The sequence below is a fragment of the Musa acuminata genome, chromosome BXJ1-7 (assembly GCF_036884655.1).
Source record: "Musa acuminata AAA Group cultivar baxijiao chromosome BXJ1-7, Cavendish_Baxijiao_AAA, whole genome shotgun sequence".
Classification (NCBI taxonomy): Eukaryota; Viridiplantae; Streptophyta; class Magnoliopsida; order Zingiberales; family Musaceae; genus Musa; species Musa acuminata.
Genome location: NC_088333.1, coordinates 37,679,683 through 37,697,136, shown reverse-complemented (window position 1 = coordinate 37,697,136; position 17,454 = coordinate 37,679,683). Strand labels below are relative to the sequence as shown.

At 37.3% G+C, this 17,454-nt stretch overlaps 1 protein-coding gene across 4 annotated transcripts in view; it reads left to right on the top strand.

Annotated features, from left to right (window-relative positions):
* Window positions 1–7,990: 7,990 nt before the first annotated feature.
* The window catches only part of LOC135679219 (probable histone acetyltransferase HAC-like 1), a 32,740-nt gene continuing 23,276 nt past the window's right edge, over window positions 7,991–17,454 (top strand). Inside the window, exons 1-6 of one of the 4 annotated variants that reach the window (XM_065192718.1) lie at window positions 7,991–8,305; window positions 9,043–9,194; window positions 12,731–12,839; window positions 13,089–13,401; window positions 13,477–13,968; window positions 14,174–15,942. In XM_065192718.1, coding sequence (XP_065048790.1) covers window positions 9,055–9,194; window positions 12,731–12,839; window positions 13,089–13,401; window positions 13,477–13,968; window positions 14,174–15,942 — 2,823 coding nt within the window. In that variant the 5' untranslated portion in view covers window positions 7,991–8,305; window positions 9,043–9,054. Of the gene's footprint in view, window positions 9,195–12,730; window positions 12,840–13,088; window positions 13,402–13,476; window positions 13,969–14,173; window positions 15,943–17,454 lie in introns of those variants that run through there. The other 3 variants (XM_065192716.1, XM_065192717.1, XM_065192719.1) reach the window with 3 other exon arrangements.

Genomic DNA, 17,454 nt, shown 5'->3' with positions numbered 1-17,454 from the left:
CTCTTATTAACGGCTCCACCATTCAGAGTAAAGAGGGCTTTGGCTAACACATGACTAGACCACTCGGTGCCCAGGTATAGAAGTCACTCCCCAAACCAAGCTGAGAGGTCAGGCAAGCAGTAACATATCTACTCTCTACTTTTTTATGTACATAGCTCATACTATTATCATCATCCCCCTCCACCTTGCACTGACTTTAAGTATCAGATGGGTCAAGCCGAGAAGCCCCCGGTGCAGACCTGTTATGCAAGACTACTGACAGCCAAGAGATGACCCTATAGTAAGGGAGACCCTCGTTCCTCTATCTGGCATCTTCGTTCCAAGGTTAGATCACTCCCAATGAACCATCACCCCAATATACCTCCCTCATTGGTCCGTCATATTAGCAAGGGGGAGACAAAAGGATAAACCTACACCTTCGACAATGAACCAACCAGGTTGACTCACCGATCGATGGTATTCATGGCTCTATCATTTTAGTACTAGAAGGGGGGGCCTCTATGCCCTTAGTCATCTGGGAGGGAGAATTGATAAGATCATTTAATCCCACATTGGTTGAGGAGTAGATGAACAAATGGCTCATAAGCCATCCGGGTCTCTCTTACTTTTAAATGTATTTTTTGGAGCTCATGAGCTTCCAAAGGGCAAAACCATGTTGAGTACACTCATCGTCTAAAGCAGACTATTGCTCGTGAGTCTATAGATTGCATCAATGATCGGTTCACTAAATCTTCCTTTATGATCTCTTCTATTACGAAATGATTTACATAAATATTTTATATTTATTAGTAGTTAAAAAATTATATAATTATCATATTTTATAATTTTTTTTTGTACATATAAATTCATACTCACTATTAATTAAAAAAATCAAGATAGTCATTTTTTTTCACCCCTCCTCTGGCAATGGCCTCGCCTTCTTGATGATGTTAGACCAACGCAGCCCCAACCATGCTAATGGCTACCTTAGCCTCGTCTCTGACACCTTCAGTAGCCCATTCCCTCCCTTTGCCAAACAAGAAAACATAAGAGAGGCCTCTATTGGATACAAGTTATTAGAGGTGCATAAAATGATGCAATATTAAAAGCCATCCTCAAGCTAGGTGATGAAGAACACTAGCCTTAAGATCATTGGATCTTGGACTCGAGGGCAAGTTTAAACATGGCAAATGTTTATGAATCACTTTAGAAAGATAATTCAATAGTAATATACTTTAGTATCAATTTTTTTGTTGTGCACTTGTATATGAAATAAGTCAAACGATCAAATGCATGCAAGGAGGCACAAGGGCATTGCAAAGGACGAGATTGCTGCCTTGAGCCGTGTGATCCTTTAAGGGATGTACTTGATACTTCCTCCACCCTTCCTTTTAATGAATCTTACTCGTTATGACACTTCCAGCCTTAGGAAATGTACTAGCCGTTAAAGCCGCATCACATGCATTGAGCATGGGGAGATGCGATGGTCACATTGGGCACATCCAGCTTTGCTTGGTTGGGGCAAATCAAGCAAGGGGAGATGCAGTAGGCATGTAGCACTTGCTTTTGTCTAGTTATGATGTATCAAGTGGAGACAAACACATTGGTTGCAAGGACCACATCAAGAAGGTAACATATGCTTTACTCGATTATGACACATCAAACATGGGAACACACTTGGGGCACAAAGGTGATGACAAGTATATCGCATGCTTTGCCTAATTAGAGCAATCGAGCATGGAGAGATGTGTTGGTCACAATGGCTACATTGAGCATATCATATGCTTTACTTGATTAGAGTACATCGAGTATGGGGAGATATATTAATCACAAGCACATCACAAGCTTTGCCCAATTACGGCACGTCGAGTGTCATGAGATGTGTTTTGTAAACACTGCATCAAGAACGTTACCTATTTTGAGTGATTAAGGCACATTGAGTACAAGGAAATATATTGGTTATGAAGGTCATGTTGTGTACATTATACTCTTTGCCCAATTATAACGTATTGAGTGTGAGGAGACATATTGGCTATAAAAATCGCATCGAGCACATTATATAGTTTGCCCATTTGGGGCACATCGAGCATGAGAAGACATGTTTGTTATAAATACCATATAGGATATGTCATATGCTTTGCTTAGTTAGGGTACATTGAGCATAAGGAAATGCAGCGGCCATGAAGGCCACATTGGCATAGCACATGCTTACCCAGTTAGGGTGCATCAAGCCTATGGAGATGTTTTGGGCAAGAAGGCCGTATCAAGGTGTGTTATATGCTTTGTCCAAATATGTCATGTCAAGTGTAGAGATGATTCAGCCATGAAGACCATGTTGAGTGCATTAAACAATTTGCCTGATTAGAGTGCCTCAAGCATGAGGAGATGCATTAGCTACAAAAAATCATGTTGATAACCTTGGGCTATTTGTCTCGTTAGGGTATGTAGAAGTTAGGGATTCATGTTGGCCACGAAGGTCATGTTAGGTGCATCACATACTTTACTCAAGTAGGATGCATTTGCTACATCAGGTGCATCACACACATTATCCAATTATGATGTATTGAACACAGAGAGTGCATTGGCCACAAAGGCAACATCGGACATATCACACACTTTGCTCAATTAAAGCAAATTAAGCATGGGGAAACATATTGGTTGGGAAGATTGTGTTAGGTAGGTAGTATGTTTTACTCGATTACGGTGCATTTAGTGAGAGGAGACACTTTAGCATAAAGATCGCCTCAAACATGTCGCATGCTTTGTTTGATTATGGTACGTCAAGCATGGAGAGATAGGTTGGCCGCAAAGGTCGTGTCAAACACATTGAAGAGTTTGCCTATCACATCAAGTGCTAAAAGACACGTTGACCATGAAGTCCCATATTGGATGTGTCACGCGCTTTACTTAGTACAGCATGAGAAGATGTTTTCTATAAGAGACCACACCATGTGTCTCACACGTTCTGTGCAATTAGGGAGTGTCAAGCATAGGAGACAAGTTAGGTCATAGAGATTGCATCAGGTCAGTCACATGCTTTGTGTGGTTAGGGTACATTGACCATGGGGAGACATGTAAGTTGCTAAGATTACATATAATGTGTTGCATACTTTGCTTGATTAGGATGCGATAAGCATGAGGAAATGTGTTTGCCGCAAAAACCCGATAAGGCGTGTCGCATGCTTGGCCTAGTTAGGGCATGTCGAGAGCTTAAAAATATGTTGATAAAGAAGGCTACATCAGCACATTGTACATTTTGTTCAATAATGGCATATCGAGCACGAGAAGATATATTGACCACAATAGTTACTCAGGCAATTACATGCTTGGGCAAGTTAGAGCATGTCAAATGTTGGGCGATGCTTTAAAGAGTTTGAGCATGGCCACATGATATCTTGTTGGCACTGATTGCTTGATGTCCCATATATAACTCCCTTCGATGTCACACCCATGGATTCGCTTGACGTCTTACTCTAGGCTTTGCTTGGTGTCATGCCTATGGCTTCACTCAATATTGAGAGTACAACTTCGTATGTCGTCCGTGACCTAAGCTATCACCTGTGGCCTCATCCATCTTCCCTAACTTTATCTAAGTTCTCAATTATCATTCATAACATCCCTAGTCCACTATATCTTTAAGTTGGATGCAACTTCTGTGCTCACCATATCATCAACTTTGCCATGACAACATGATATATATTAAAAACACTCATGATATCTCAAGCACACAACATTATATCTTAAGTTCCATGCTCCCTAATAGGTAAACCATGTGGACACACTCCAACATGTCTCCTCATGCTCGATGTGCCCAATTCAATCATCACAACCAACACATCTCTTGTACTTGTGCCCTAATTACACAAAACATGTGTATGCTTGAAGTAACCTTCCAAGTACATATCCATGCACTTGACGCATCCTAACTGTGTAAAGCATGCGACATGCCCAACAACATGTTGATTGCCCAATATGACTATCACGACCAACACATCCCTTGTGCTTGTGCCCTAATCATGTAAAATATATATTATGCTTGAAGTTGCCTTCCAAATATATCTCCACACACTTATACAACCTAATTGTATAAAGTATACAACATGCTCGATATAGCCAAATAATTGAGGCATCATTGACATCTGACACATCCGCCTCAAGTATGAACTTCTAAGATAATCCATAACCAAGTTTTTGATGTAAACACAACTATGGAGTTCGCATGACATGCATTACACTCCATTATGAATAAATTATTCTAAAGTATAATTGAGGGTCAAATGATATTTTCAATATTCCATACTAATCAAAACCTAACAAATAGAGCTCTATCCCATCAATATGAGTTGGAGGAGAGAATAATTTTTTATTTTTTTTAAATATTCCCTCACCACTCTATAAATAGGAATCTATGATGCATGGTTTTGTGATCGGAAAAACTTATTTTGGACTGACTTTGAATTAACTTGAGTATTGAAGTAATCATATTAGTACAACCTCGTGCTAGTTTTGCAATTGACATCTATGATCTAAGTGATTCTCCTTGAGGATTCAGCTTAAAGGAGTATCCACCATCTTAAAACTCTATTTCTATGTCGGAAGTGGTCAATTGACTTTTAGCTAGTGGCCCTGTCGATTTGGCTACCTGACATCAATCAAAAATCAATTTCGACATGAACATATGGATTTTGAGGATAGTTTAGTTTATGTAGGTTGCATATTTCTCAAGATTATAGATGGCATATATCCTAATTAAGAATTTATGTTATTAAAGGACCACATGATATATGCCATATAATGAATCATTATATATCAAATAACTATATGAGGGAAACCTACATGGGTGTGGGTTTTGGTTTCATTATTATAAATGATTTCGATAAATACTAGTTAGCTATTTGACGAATGTATACCACATATTCTACTTACTGAATAATATTATATATATATATATATATATATATATATATATATATATATACATTTCTTTATATCATTTTAATAAGTAGTTGATTTATTTTTCTTAAAAATAAAATATATATTGATGTGAATATTGTTAAGAAATCTAGGGTGACATCACATATGCAGTGAAGGAAGAGAAAATAAAAATCTTAGATTTCCATAAAAAGATTTCATCATCATGCGAAGAGTAGTGCGTAAATACCAACGAAATCAAAAACTGCGTATATAAGAAAGATGTGTCATCTAAGGAGATCGTATATCCCTAAAAACCTATAGATATATAGGAGAGGATGAAAGAGGCCAACTGTCCTCCTCTCTAACGATGATCCATATGATAGGGGCTGCAAAGACACTCCTTAAATCGCTGTTCAAATCTCTTCCTCACGCGCACCACACAATCAAGAAGGGGCTGCCCCTTCTTGTTGTCCACACGCCCCAAATAAGGGTTATAGGTTGAGGAGGAGAAGGAGAGAAGAGAATAGGAGATGGTAGTCAAAAACACTAGCCCATGACCCTTTAGTTCCCTCATATTTATAGAGGTCCTCCATCAACTTAACCCTAATGGATCCTGTCATATTGGTTATTAGATCTTCATCCAACTACCTAAGTCTCTTAGATTATTAGGTCTCTACCCAATAGTCTTTCATTGGCTCTTATTGAATTTCATCTATAGGATCCAATATTTCATAGGCTTATTAAATATCCAATAAAATATGGGCTCCGACGGATATCTCATATCTGAACCTCTACTCGTCGCAACACCTATCATATGTGTGTGACATTCTAAGCTTAATATCGAGCTGACCATGAGTCATACCTGTCAGAACTCCTTTTAGTTCAGTAAATTATTATCTCTATAATAATTCACTCATCTCATCAACTACGGACATACTATGCCACTATGCTGCAGTCCCTAGATGATACAAGGGAATTCAATCCTTTGGAACTGTCTGTCCTCAAATACCACGTATCTATAGTCCCTCATCCATCTAATATCCCAAAGATTATATTTCCGACATGTTCTATCAGGCTTATACGGTTTTCAATTGAGTCTCACTCTAATCAGATTATCTTAGAGAACTCTTTCTCTCTCATTCCAAATGACCTTAGCTAGGGACTTGCTTGAGCAAGAACATATATGATATTTCTCTCATGACATCGAGAGATGATGATCCTCTATTGACACTCAATAACCCTCGTAAGGTTGGCTATCACTATCGATTATTAGTTGTGCTAGATATGAAAGTTCTAGATCTATAAGTCTGGTATCAAAGAGATAAGTACTCATACAAGACATCTTTGGTACACTAGGATAACGGAATCGTTGTTTGATAATAAGGTATCATCAACCATCTAACATTTCATAAGCGGATCAATTAGTGAACTCATTCTCTAATGAGCATCTGCACTATATCACTAGTTTCCCCACACGAGCTGCTATAAGATCAACGTCCTCCATCATATGGACGGGTATACAGCATACTAGTCTATTTGGTTATCTTGATATCATTCTCGAGTAACCTATGACCAAGATTATTTAGGGTTTGTGTTTAAAGGTGAATCAGTCTCATTATCGTGATTTCATCATGATTCGATTCCCATTGTACAAATTCATTCACATCACAATATATATATATATATATATATATATATATATATATATATATATATATATATATATATATATATATATATATATATATATATATATCAATCTCTTACTTGACGTAATGCCAATCACATATGTATTTGATCCCCAATAAACCCTTGTGATGCTCAAAGACGATATGAGATAATGACTTTATTAATAAATCTATAATGTTATTTTGGGATGTAACTCTTTCCACTATTATAGCTCCTCAGGCCACGATCTCTTTGTGTGATCCTTCTAGCATAATGATTCTTCATTATATCTTGCTTGAAACTCTTCTAGCATAATGATCCTTCATTCAGGATGAACACATACCTTGAATTAGACTTGTTGGCATTGACATCGGATTGGAAACTCGAGTTTGTGTAACCCTCAACACTGAGGTTACTACCTTCATATACTAGTAAAAGATCCTTAGTCTTTCTCAAGTACTTAAGAATATACTTTATTACTTTTTAGTGCTCCAAGCTTGGATCCACCTGATATCTGCTCGTGACACTCAAAGCATATGCTATATCAGGCCTAATACATAGCATAGCATATATGATAGATCCTATCGTTGAGGCATAGGGTATCCTATCTATGTCTACCCATTCTTTAGGAGTCTTTAGGGATATACTCTTATAAAGCGATATCACATGTCTCATCAATATGAGACATTTCTTGGAATTTTTCATGCCAAATCTTTTGACAATGATATCTATGTGCCTGGACTAAGATAAGTCAAGCATCCTCTTGGTTCTATCTCTATAGATCTGAATTCCTAAAATATATGATGCTTCTCTTAAGTTCTTCATGAAGAAATGTCTACATAGCCAAGTTTTTACTTCGAAGAGTATTTCTATATCATTCCCAATGATCGGAATGTCATCTATATATAGCACTAAGATGGTGATAACGCTTCCACTTACCTTCATGTACATATAATGTTCATCTTTGTCCTTAACGAAATTATAAGATATGTATTAAGGACACTCACTCTTCATCCATTGAGGACACTCACTCAAGGTGGGATTAAGGGTGACACAACTCATAGTGAGCAGAAGATGTCAATGACTAAAGCAATGGCAACCATCAAATGCCTCTGGTTGAGGGGGAGGGATATTTTTATTAAATAAAAATACTTCCGAGATAAACAGGGGAGCATCATTAAAACATAACACTAGGGACTCTTTTAAGGTAAAATACCCTATAATTTAAGCACCATGCGATACGAGCACGGGCACAGGCCAAATATTAGTTCTAATCCATTTCATCTCAGGAAGTTCTTTTACTCGCCCACCAAAATAATAATAATAATAATAATAATAATAAATAAATAAATAAATAAATAAAAAATAAAAATAAAAATAAACAAATAAACAAATAAAAAGAACTCCAAATCAGAATTAAAGAAATTATCAATTCGAGGTTTCCTCGAAGCGTTGTTCGAAAGATCGAATTTATCGATCGAGAGCGAGGAAAAGAGGAGAGGAGCGGTTGCCTCGCGTTCTCATTAACTTATTCTAATTCAGCCGGTTGGGCAGCTGCTCGATTCCTTCCCGTTCGCTTGAATTCGTCCGGCTCCTTGGATCTTGGAACGGGAGTCGGAGTTGTTCTTCATCAAACCATCTTCGGCGTCGTGCTTTCCCCTCCGTTCGCCGCCGCCGTAATTCGTCCCACGGCTGATGCACTGGCGACGAATGGTACCGGAGGTCGCCGGTGCCGCCTCATACTGTAGGTTTTTATCGAGCATTAATTTAATCGATACTACGCTAGCTAGGGTTTGGGGCCGTTGATACAAATGTGGAGTTTGCTTCTCTTGACCGTCCTATTTTGATCGTGGAAAGAGAATTTGTAACTTTTTGCGATCGAGCTCCTTCTGGAATTTAGCGTATGGTTTGAGCCTCTGTGGCAGTGAGCCATTGACGTTGGTGTTTAACTCTATCCAATTTAGGGCTCATTGATATGCCCCAGACATTTCTTCTTCGTGTGTAGATTTTTTTTTGTTTTTTGTTTTTTGATGGTTGGAAAGTTGAAGGGCTTAGGATCATATTTTTTGTTTAAGCTGCACTTTTGATTGTGATGAGCTGTGTGTGGACGAAAGACACTTCAGAACTAGAAAGGCGTATGGTGTCGATGAAGTAGTTTATTTATTGCTTTCATTTTATGTGCATGTTATTATCGCTAGGCAACTTACTTATCAACATTTTTCATTTACTTTCATGCATGATCTATGCTGAAATTGATCACTTTGCAGATTGCTTATCAGGGTCTCAATGGATTAAGCAAATATGTTGTTAACAGCCTTTATTCCACTAAGTATTGGGATTTGAGAATATTGTATCGTCAGCAAAAGTCCCGTGCTCCTTCATCTCCGATGGTTTTTATTGTTATGATTGGCACTTGAATGTTTCCAGCTTGTTGTACCGAAAGGCAGGAAGATGACTGCTCATGCTCATTTGTCTGGGCAGATTTCCACCCAGATGTCTACCCAAGTTAGCACACAAGTGTCTGTCCCATCCCAGCAGCTTGGAAGTTACTTGATGCCTCAGATGCAGAGTCTTGGACCAAGACCCATGGATTCTGAACTTCAGAATGTTCGCTCTAGCATGCGGCAGAAGATGTAAGCAAATCTTACAACTTTGCAATTGTTTCAGCAGTTCTTTCTTTTTCACTATGGGGCATGCATTCTCAGTGTCATCCAATAGCCTTGGTGACTTAAGGTGATGATGTAGCCTAGACTAGGAGTTCCTTGGTGATGAACTTGGAAGAAAGCACTAATTGTTCTTCATCAACTTTAATTGGCATCTTATTTCAGCTGGAGGTATTTTTGCCTCGGTTCAAGGGATCAGTTGTCCAATTACCCTTTGGTGCAATGTTTCCCTGCTATATGTATCCTTTGTCTGCTTCTATCCAAGCTTAACATGTTGCTTTGCTTCTGGCCATCCTCCTTTGATTATTAGAATTTTTTTTATTATTGCAAAGATAACTTAGTCATCTTAAAAGTCAAACCAACTGTAAAAATTAAAGAATAGGTTTAGAGCTAGCTGCATCTTCCATATAGGCTTAGCATATTATTTGGCTTCTTGATTGTCCATCTCAATGGAAGACTTCTTATGGTGTCATTTATAAGATGAGAGCTTCTTTAGTTACATTTTTACACCATTTTTCTGTAGTATACAACTTATGTTTCTGACCTATTACATATACCAATTTATTATTACATGAAGAAATTCAAAGAAGTATCTAATTTGTATGATAGACCAGACTGCACACATAGATATGGCATACTACTTCATCAGACATGACATACAGTGATCTTTTGGTGGGCCTTGACTCTAAACCTTGGTCTATGTGCCCATTATAAAAGTGTTTTCTTATATCCAGCAAAGAAACATTTTGACACTCAACAAATGCATGAATTAAGCTATCCAGGTTGCCTCAAAATTCATACCAAAGTCAGAATTAGAACATAATATTGCGCTAGCATGTGCTTTCCAATCCAAGCTTAATATGTTACCTGGTTTCTCAGCCCAATGCTGGTTGGTTTTAGTTATAGTCAAGTTTTTGTTTTTTGCTTCCAGTACACATGTTATAAACTAACAAAGTTGTCATAAAATTCAAAATGAAGATAAATAATACATAGCATTAGAGCTGGCATGCATCTTGACATCTAGTCTCACTTTGTTGCCTGGCTATTGACTGTACATCTTGAGTTCAGTTCAGCTCAATGAAAAACCTTGTGGTATCAGTAAATAGAAAATACATTCTTTTTCAAAGAAACTTCCCTTTTAGCAGAACTTTTAATTCTGCAATATATGACTTATGTGTCTGATCTGTTTTGATGCTGATCTATTATTACCTAAAGAAACTGCAAGGAAGTTCCTGATGTATTTATATTCTGATCACATGCATACATATGACATAAGTAATATTTTTTTTGTGTCTTATAAATTTATGCATGTATATCATAGATCTTATATAGGAGGTATATAACATCAATCATTAGACTAGAAGCCAATTAGTCAAGGTGACAAATTGCTAGTTCTGTTACCATGGATATAAACATCCAGCTTTATGTTGTCATTATTGTGGGGATCTCCATTATTTACCTATGTCGATCCAGCATTTTATCTTGCCAACGAGACAATCCAAAAAGCACTCGGTCATGATCAAATTTATAAGCCTACTTGGATATTGAGCATTTAAGCTAAAGCAGGGTAGCTACACTAGGAACAGAGTTGGCTTGTTAGAGCTAGTCATATGAACCAGTGAGCTAGGCACCTTGCTGTAGTTGCTATGGTAAACTGCAGTGAAACGAGTTGACTCTAGAAACTGAGGGTGTCATTCCATGTTGGAATGCTTTAACAAGGCCATTATGGAGATGCACCGCAATAAGAAAAAGGAATGGAGGAAAATGAGAAACTGTGAACCATGAAATAACTACAAGCTAGCATTGTTTGGCATCTTACCAGGCATTTCCATTGTCATAATCTTCTGGAACTAGCTTAGGGGCTATAACACTTTGTAACATAAATATGGCTGGTTGTTCGACTCACTTTTGCCTTACTCATGTCATCTCTGTGATACGTTCAGATGATAGGATCTTATTATTCATAAGCAGGCATCTATTTGCTTGACATATTAAATTGTGTTAATGGAGACTTGTTGCTACATTATACTCACCAAAATTAAAGTAAAATATCTACATATCAAGAATAACAAGTACTTACCATCTTAAGTATCACTAGAAACTGATATTAATCTGGATACTTACTATTTGTCTCTTATTTTCTAGTTTCTCTTTGTTTATTGTGATATGTATTATTTCCTTACCATGCATAGTTAATATAAGAGATTATATTACCTGAGACAGAAGCTTAATTTCATGAATATTGTTCTCATTATTCTAGTACAAGTTGTATTGATATGCCTCGAACTAGACTTCTTAAGTTTGGTTCAGTTCAACAGTAGTTAGTAACGTAGTTTCTTACCCTCAAGAGCCACCCTTCATGCCCGCTTGACCTTGAGCTAACCCTAGCGTTGCTTTTGCCTTCGTTGCCGATGCTTACTACCATTGCCTCCACTGCAAACACAGTGGACCGAGCCTTCCTTTATTGCCGACGGACGGGTTCGACGGCCTAGCAATAGCCCGTAGCTTCCTTCGGCCATTACTATGTGTTCAGTTCCTTCCACTATTGAGGGAGAGGACCATAGGTTCCTCCGTAACTAACAAACGCCCTCTGGAGTTTCCGCCACTACCATCGTTGCCGTTTGCAGTGCTGCCATAGTTGTCTTAAACTAATCCCCCGTCACTACCATTGCCAGCTTCTCATCGTTGTTGTTATCATTTTTCACTGTTGATTTCTACTTTATATTATCAATGAGCCTTTTATACTCCTCTGTTACTGTTAATAGTAAGTAATGTACTGTTAACAGTAATATTTTAATTTAATATCATATTTTTATTTAAATAATTATATTTATTAATTATATTATATTTTTTATATTTTAATAATTTAGAGCGTCTCGCTTCACTCAAGTGAACGCTTAACACCTCGGGCATTTTGGGACCTTTGCGCCTAGCGTTTTTTAAATCACTGTATTGAACATGTAATACCAATTGGTAGTGTTAAGAATAAAAAGAAAATACCACCTCTTAGATTACATGGCAGTTGTACCTAAAAAATTTGAGAAATTCACTCGTGGGATGATATGGCAAATGTTGTTGAGCTTTGTAAATTTTGTCCTAATGCACTTTTGTTATGAAATATGCACTTTCCCATAAGAGTGGTATTTGTGCATCATGCCATGGCATGGACCATATGGTCAGTGTGATTGGCTTTTAAGTAGACTTGGTTCTTAGTTTATTGCTGTTCACATTGAAGCAATGTGACTAGGAAGTAGAGTATCATGAAATCTAATAACTAGTCACTATAAGATACTTTTGCATCAGTTTCTATTGGAGCATATAGTCTATCAGTTTCATAGAGTTGGAAAGTTTCTTCTGAATTATGGTGGATGCTAACAGATTTTGATATTGTAGGCTTCATTCACTGTCTCATTTATTAGTGTTGAAATAGTCTAGCATTCTCTTAACTGTCAACATATGTGCTTTTTCATTTTGTTATGACAATTACAAATGCTTGGATGTTCCAGCTACAAAATTCTTCAAAGAAGAACTCAAGCACTTTCTGAAGAATGGGTACGTAGGCTACCAGAAGTTGTTAGGCGTTTGGAGGAACGCATCTTCAAGGATTCTACAAGGGTAACTTTATTCTACCAATAGTTCTTTGCATCTCTATGGAAACTCTTATGAATTCAAGTTCTCATTCATCTGCTTGCTACTTAAGCCTGGGAAACACTAGTATACTTAAAGTACTTTTAAAAAAGCTTAAATCCTTGAGTTATCTTTAGCTAAAAGGCTGTCTTCAGAGGCAGCCTTATATTATAAGCTGTTTCTGTTTCTGTGCTAGTCTTCATGGCCCATCTGATGCATGAATGGATCTGTGATCAGGATATTTATTTGAATTTAGCTCTGGAACCAGTTGAACACCATTTATTCTCTGTAATAAAGAATGTTCTCAACAACAATCGGCCCTTATCACATCATATCACATCTTCCGCTAGTAGTACAACGAGTCCAACTCCTGGTATATTGAACAATGGCAGCACTAATGCTGCAACTTCAGTTCAATTAGAGAACCCTACAATTACTGCCACCGGCACTATTGTTGCAACTCAGACCACAGCAAACATGGGAAACTTAATATCAACTACAAATGGTCCAACTGATGCTGGAAATAACGCTTCCCTCAATACCTCAGATGGTAAATTTTTGTCTAGTTAGTCTGTTATTAACCTAGGGGTTTTCTTCCTGTCGATTGAATGTACATTTGTTGTAGGAACTGTTTCTAATGGTTACCAGCACCAAGCTGCCAATTTTGGTCTTGGTTCATGCACAAGTAGTGTAATGTCATCAACAAGCATACAAAGACAATTTAGTCAAATGATACCAACTCCTGCAATTGATAATCAAAAGGCAGTATCTGCAAACTCTGAGTTTTCTGATGGAGCTGGATTTAATAGCACTGAGTCTACAGTGGCTCTTCGGTCATTCCAACAAAAGCAATTTTTTGCGAGTCAAAGCAGCCATATATTGCATAGTCTTGGTGCTCAAATTGGTGCTGAAATGAGGTCCAATGTTCTGCACAAGAGTTCCCCTTATGGGTTCTCAAATGGACTTGTAAATGGTGCATTAGGATTAATTGGGAACAACATGCAACTAAGTCGGCCTGCAGCATCTGAGAGTTTCCTGAGCCCAAATATTTATGCTAGTTCTCCAAAGCCTCTGCAGCAGAACATTGAGCGGCAACATCACCATTCAAGGATGCCAAGTAATATTTCCTTCTTTAAGGATAAGCAATGCTGTCGATTCATTTTTGCTTCTCTAGTTTCTACTCACGTAGTTAGTTTCCATTGTATATATGATGTTGCAAGTGTAATACCATAGCCTAATGCTAATTCACTTTGTCTGTCATTAAATTATAAGTTTGCTATTTATGACAAAACTTAAGAGGATGTAGCTTTGTTTTGCTGCAGCATCATTATCGCAACAAATATCACCTATGATTACTGATGATTATACAGTGAAGACGACTGATGAGATCCTTCATAGATCTGATTCATCTGGTTTGTCTGTTATGAACAACATGAATTCTGTAAGTTTGCATCTACAGTCAAGAGCAAACTCAGGGTTGCTAAATCATCATGCAAGTTTACAGTCTATGCAACTTCCTCTGAATACAAGACCTCAGTTGCTTGATCATTCAGAGAAAACGAATTACCGGTCATCCCAATCTACCACGGAGCTTCTGCTTCAATCACAACAGCATTTGCAGCAATCTCCACAGCAGCCTAATCAAGCTTATGCACAGTTTGTTCATAACCAGCTCCAACTACCACAGAGACATCAGCAAAGCATGCAGAACCAACAACTAACACTAAAGAATGGTCCTTTGAGAAAGTCTTCAATGACTTCAAATGTTGGTGAGCAGCTAGTGGCTGCTCATGCGAATGTGGCCTGTTCTGAATCTTTGAGTCTGTCAGCAGCTCAACAGGTCCAATCTTCAGAATTACAGACTCGACACCAGCCAAATACTTTTGCTGAAGGTCATTCTAAAAGTGCTCAATTTCTTGGTTACTTGCCCAGCTGTCAAGATTTTCAAGTTTCTGTCTCAGAGGACTCGCAGCAGTTGTTGCATCCACACCTGCAGTCTGATGGTGTTTTGGATAACTTTGGATGGATATCTAGTGGATCGCAAGCAGAACTCATGCAGTTTCAGTGGCATCCTCAATCATTACAGAAAGCGCAAATGCCAGAGAAACCATCATGCCAACTTCAGGAGGAGCTTCATCAAAGAAGAACAGGTCAAAATAAAGCTCCGCAATCTCATCTCTCTGCTAGAGAAGTGAATTATAGACGTGACAAATCTATGAGGCAACATAATTATTTGAAACAAATGAGGTGGCTATTGTTTCTGCATCATGCTCGCAGGTGTCCATCAATAAAGGGACTGTGTAAAGAAGCTAACTGCACAAAAGCTCAGGAGCTAGTTGTGCATATGGATATCTGTAACAGTGAGCAGTGTAAGTTTCCACGTTGTTTCCAATCTAGGAAACTTGTCGAGCATATCCGTAATTGCCAAGCAGCTGATTGTCCTGTCTGCATTCCAGTACGTGATCGTATAGCAGCAAACTATAAGGCACATGCTTGTGCTTTGTCTGATACTGTTTTGATGAGTGAAATAAAAATATGTGCTAATGGAATAAAAACAGATACAATTCCTCCTGAATATTCCGAGGACAGTCAGCCTGCATCTAAGCGCGTGAAGATTCAAAATATATCTCTTTTTCCTAACAGTGAAGCTTTGCAAGTCTGTGTTCCTTCTGGGAATGAGCAATATGATTTCCAGGAGGCACAGGCCCCAGAGTGCAAACAAACCATTGTGAAGATATCTGCTAATTCTGAGGTCATTGTTAAAATGGAAGAACCTTCTGGTCCTGGACAAGAAAAATTACCAATTTTTGGCAGTGATATCAATGAGAATATGAGTTTTACGAGCTGTGAAAAGGACAACAGTGTTTCTAACTCTGTCAACTCTCATGTCAAGCAGGAAACTATGGTAGTTGATATGCTGTTGGATCAGGTTGCCTCTGGAGTCAAGCAGAATCCAGATAACCAATCAACAGACCAAGTAACTGTAAGTAAATCAGGGAAGCCAAAGATCAAAGGAGTCTCGTTGATTGAATTGTTCACTCCGGAACAAATTAAGGAGCATATAATTGGTCTGAGGCAATGGATTGGTCAGGTTAAGTTTTTGACATGCTCAATATTATTCTTGTGTTACTTTTTCATATTTCAACTGACAAAGATATTTTTTAGCTTGGCAAAGCCCATTTATGGATTTTCCCCTTTTTTGGATACCCTTGTATCTGCATAACAGCATTCTTATGTTCTCCATTATTTAAATGATTGTTTAAGATAACTACTTGCTGTTCCTCTTCACTTAATAGTTTCTCTACTTCTTTTAGTTAAGTGGCTTATATCTTTTTTATGCTTAAGCCTTAACATTGTTGACTGTTTGGTACTTCTATAAAGGGCTCGTGTGTTTGTATCACTATTGAAATGCCTTTGGCCTTACTAAACTATTTTGTTCGGAATTCCTGCACTAATAGGGTTTGGATGAGTGTGATATAGTTTACTGCCTTAAATAGAATTTTAATTGTCAATTTAAAAACATGAAGATGTTGAGCTTACATAAGTATGGTGGAGTGCACAAGGCTTCCAGCTATGTCTATGTGGGGTATGTGAAAAATCAGTATGCAGTCTTACACTTGCATATAGAGAGTGTTAAATGTTGAGCACATATTTGAGTGTGTATTTGCGTTAAATGGAAATTGTTGGATACTTGGATGTTCAATATAATTCATATTTTTGCTGGTTGATCTCTAGACATGTTTGTTGAATTTGAAATGCAACAGTGAAAACTTTGAAGACTTTTTGTAGCAATTTGATTGTCAGTTGTATGAGTCTATGAGATTTCTTAAAGATATTTATTTAAAGCTTTAAATACTGGTCTTAGATCGCTTTCAGTGAAAGGTCAGACTCATATGTTACCAAGACACCGAGTGGTCTATTGATCTGCATTGCTTATTGAAAAAAAAGTGAATTGAGTGGTATTGAGCTTATATGGTGCATCGGGGGATATATTTGAAATGTTCATTGAGGGCCCCATGCACATTTTAAATATAAATTGATGTTTGATAATTTTTTTTCAAATCACATTTGGCCCCATTGCAAATGCCCAAATTCTGATGCTACCCTAGGATAACATTAGCATTTTAGCATTTGCTGGATGCTAATGAATTTTTTTCAATTTCCCAAATTACCCTAAAATAAAAAATTATCACTATATAATTGAAATCCTAACCCTCATTTCCTCTCCCCTTCTCTCGATTTCTCCCCTAACCAACATGATTTATGTGTTCGATAAGGTGAAATTTTATTTATTTCTTTTCAAAGGTTATTTGGCATCCATATATATGATTATATAGTTTTCTTTATTATATATCTAAGTCATACAATAATTTTTTTATAAGATTGCATACATTCATTCATTTACTTAATTTATTTTATTTACTTATTAATTTAAATGAAAAATATGTATTCATTTTTGAATAAATATTAAAAATATTAGAAGGGTAAATTTATCACAAAGTATTCAATGGACTTTTGAAAAACAATTTTACCAAACAACACCTATGCTAATGCATATTTGAATACAATTTTCATCTATTGTTTATCAAACACTTAAGTCATT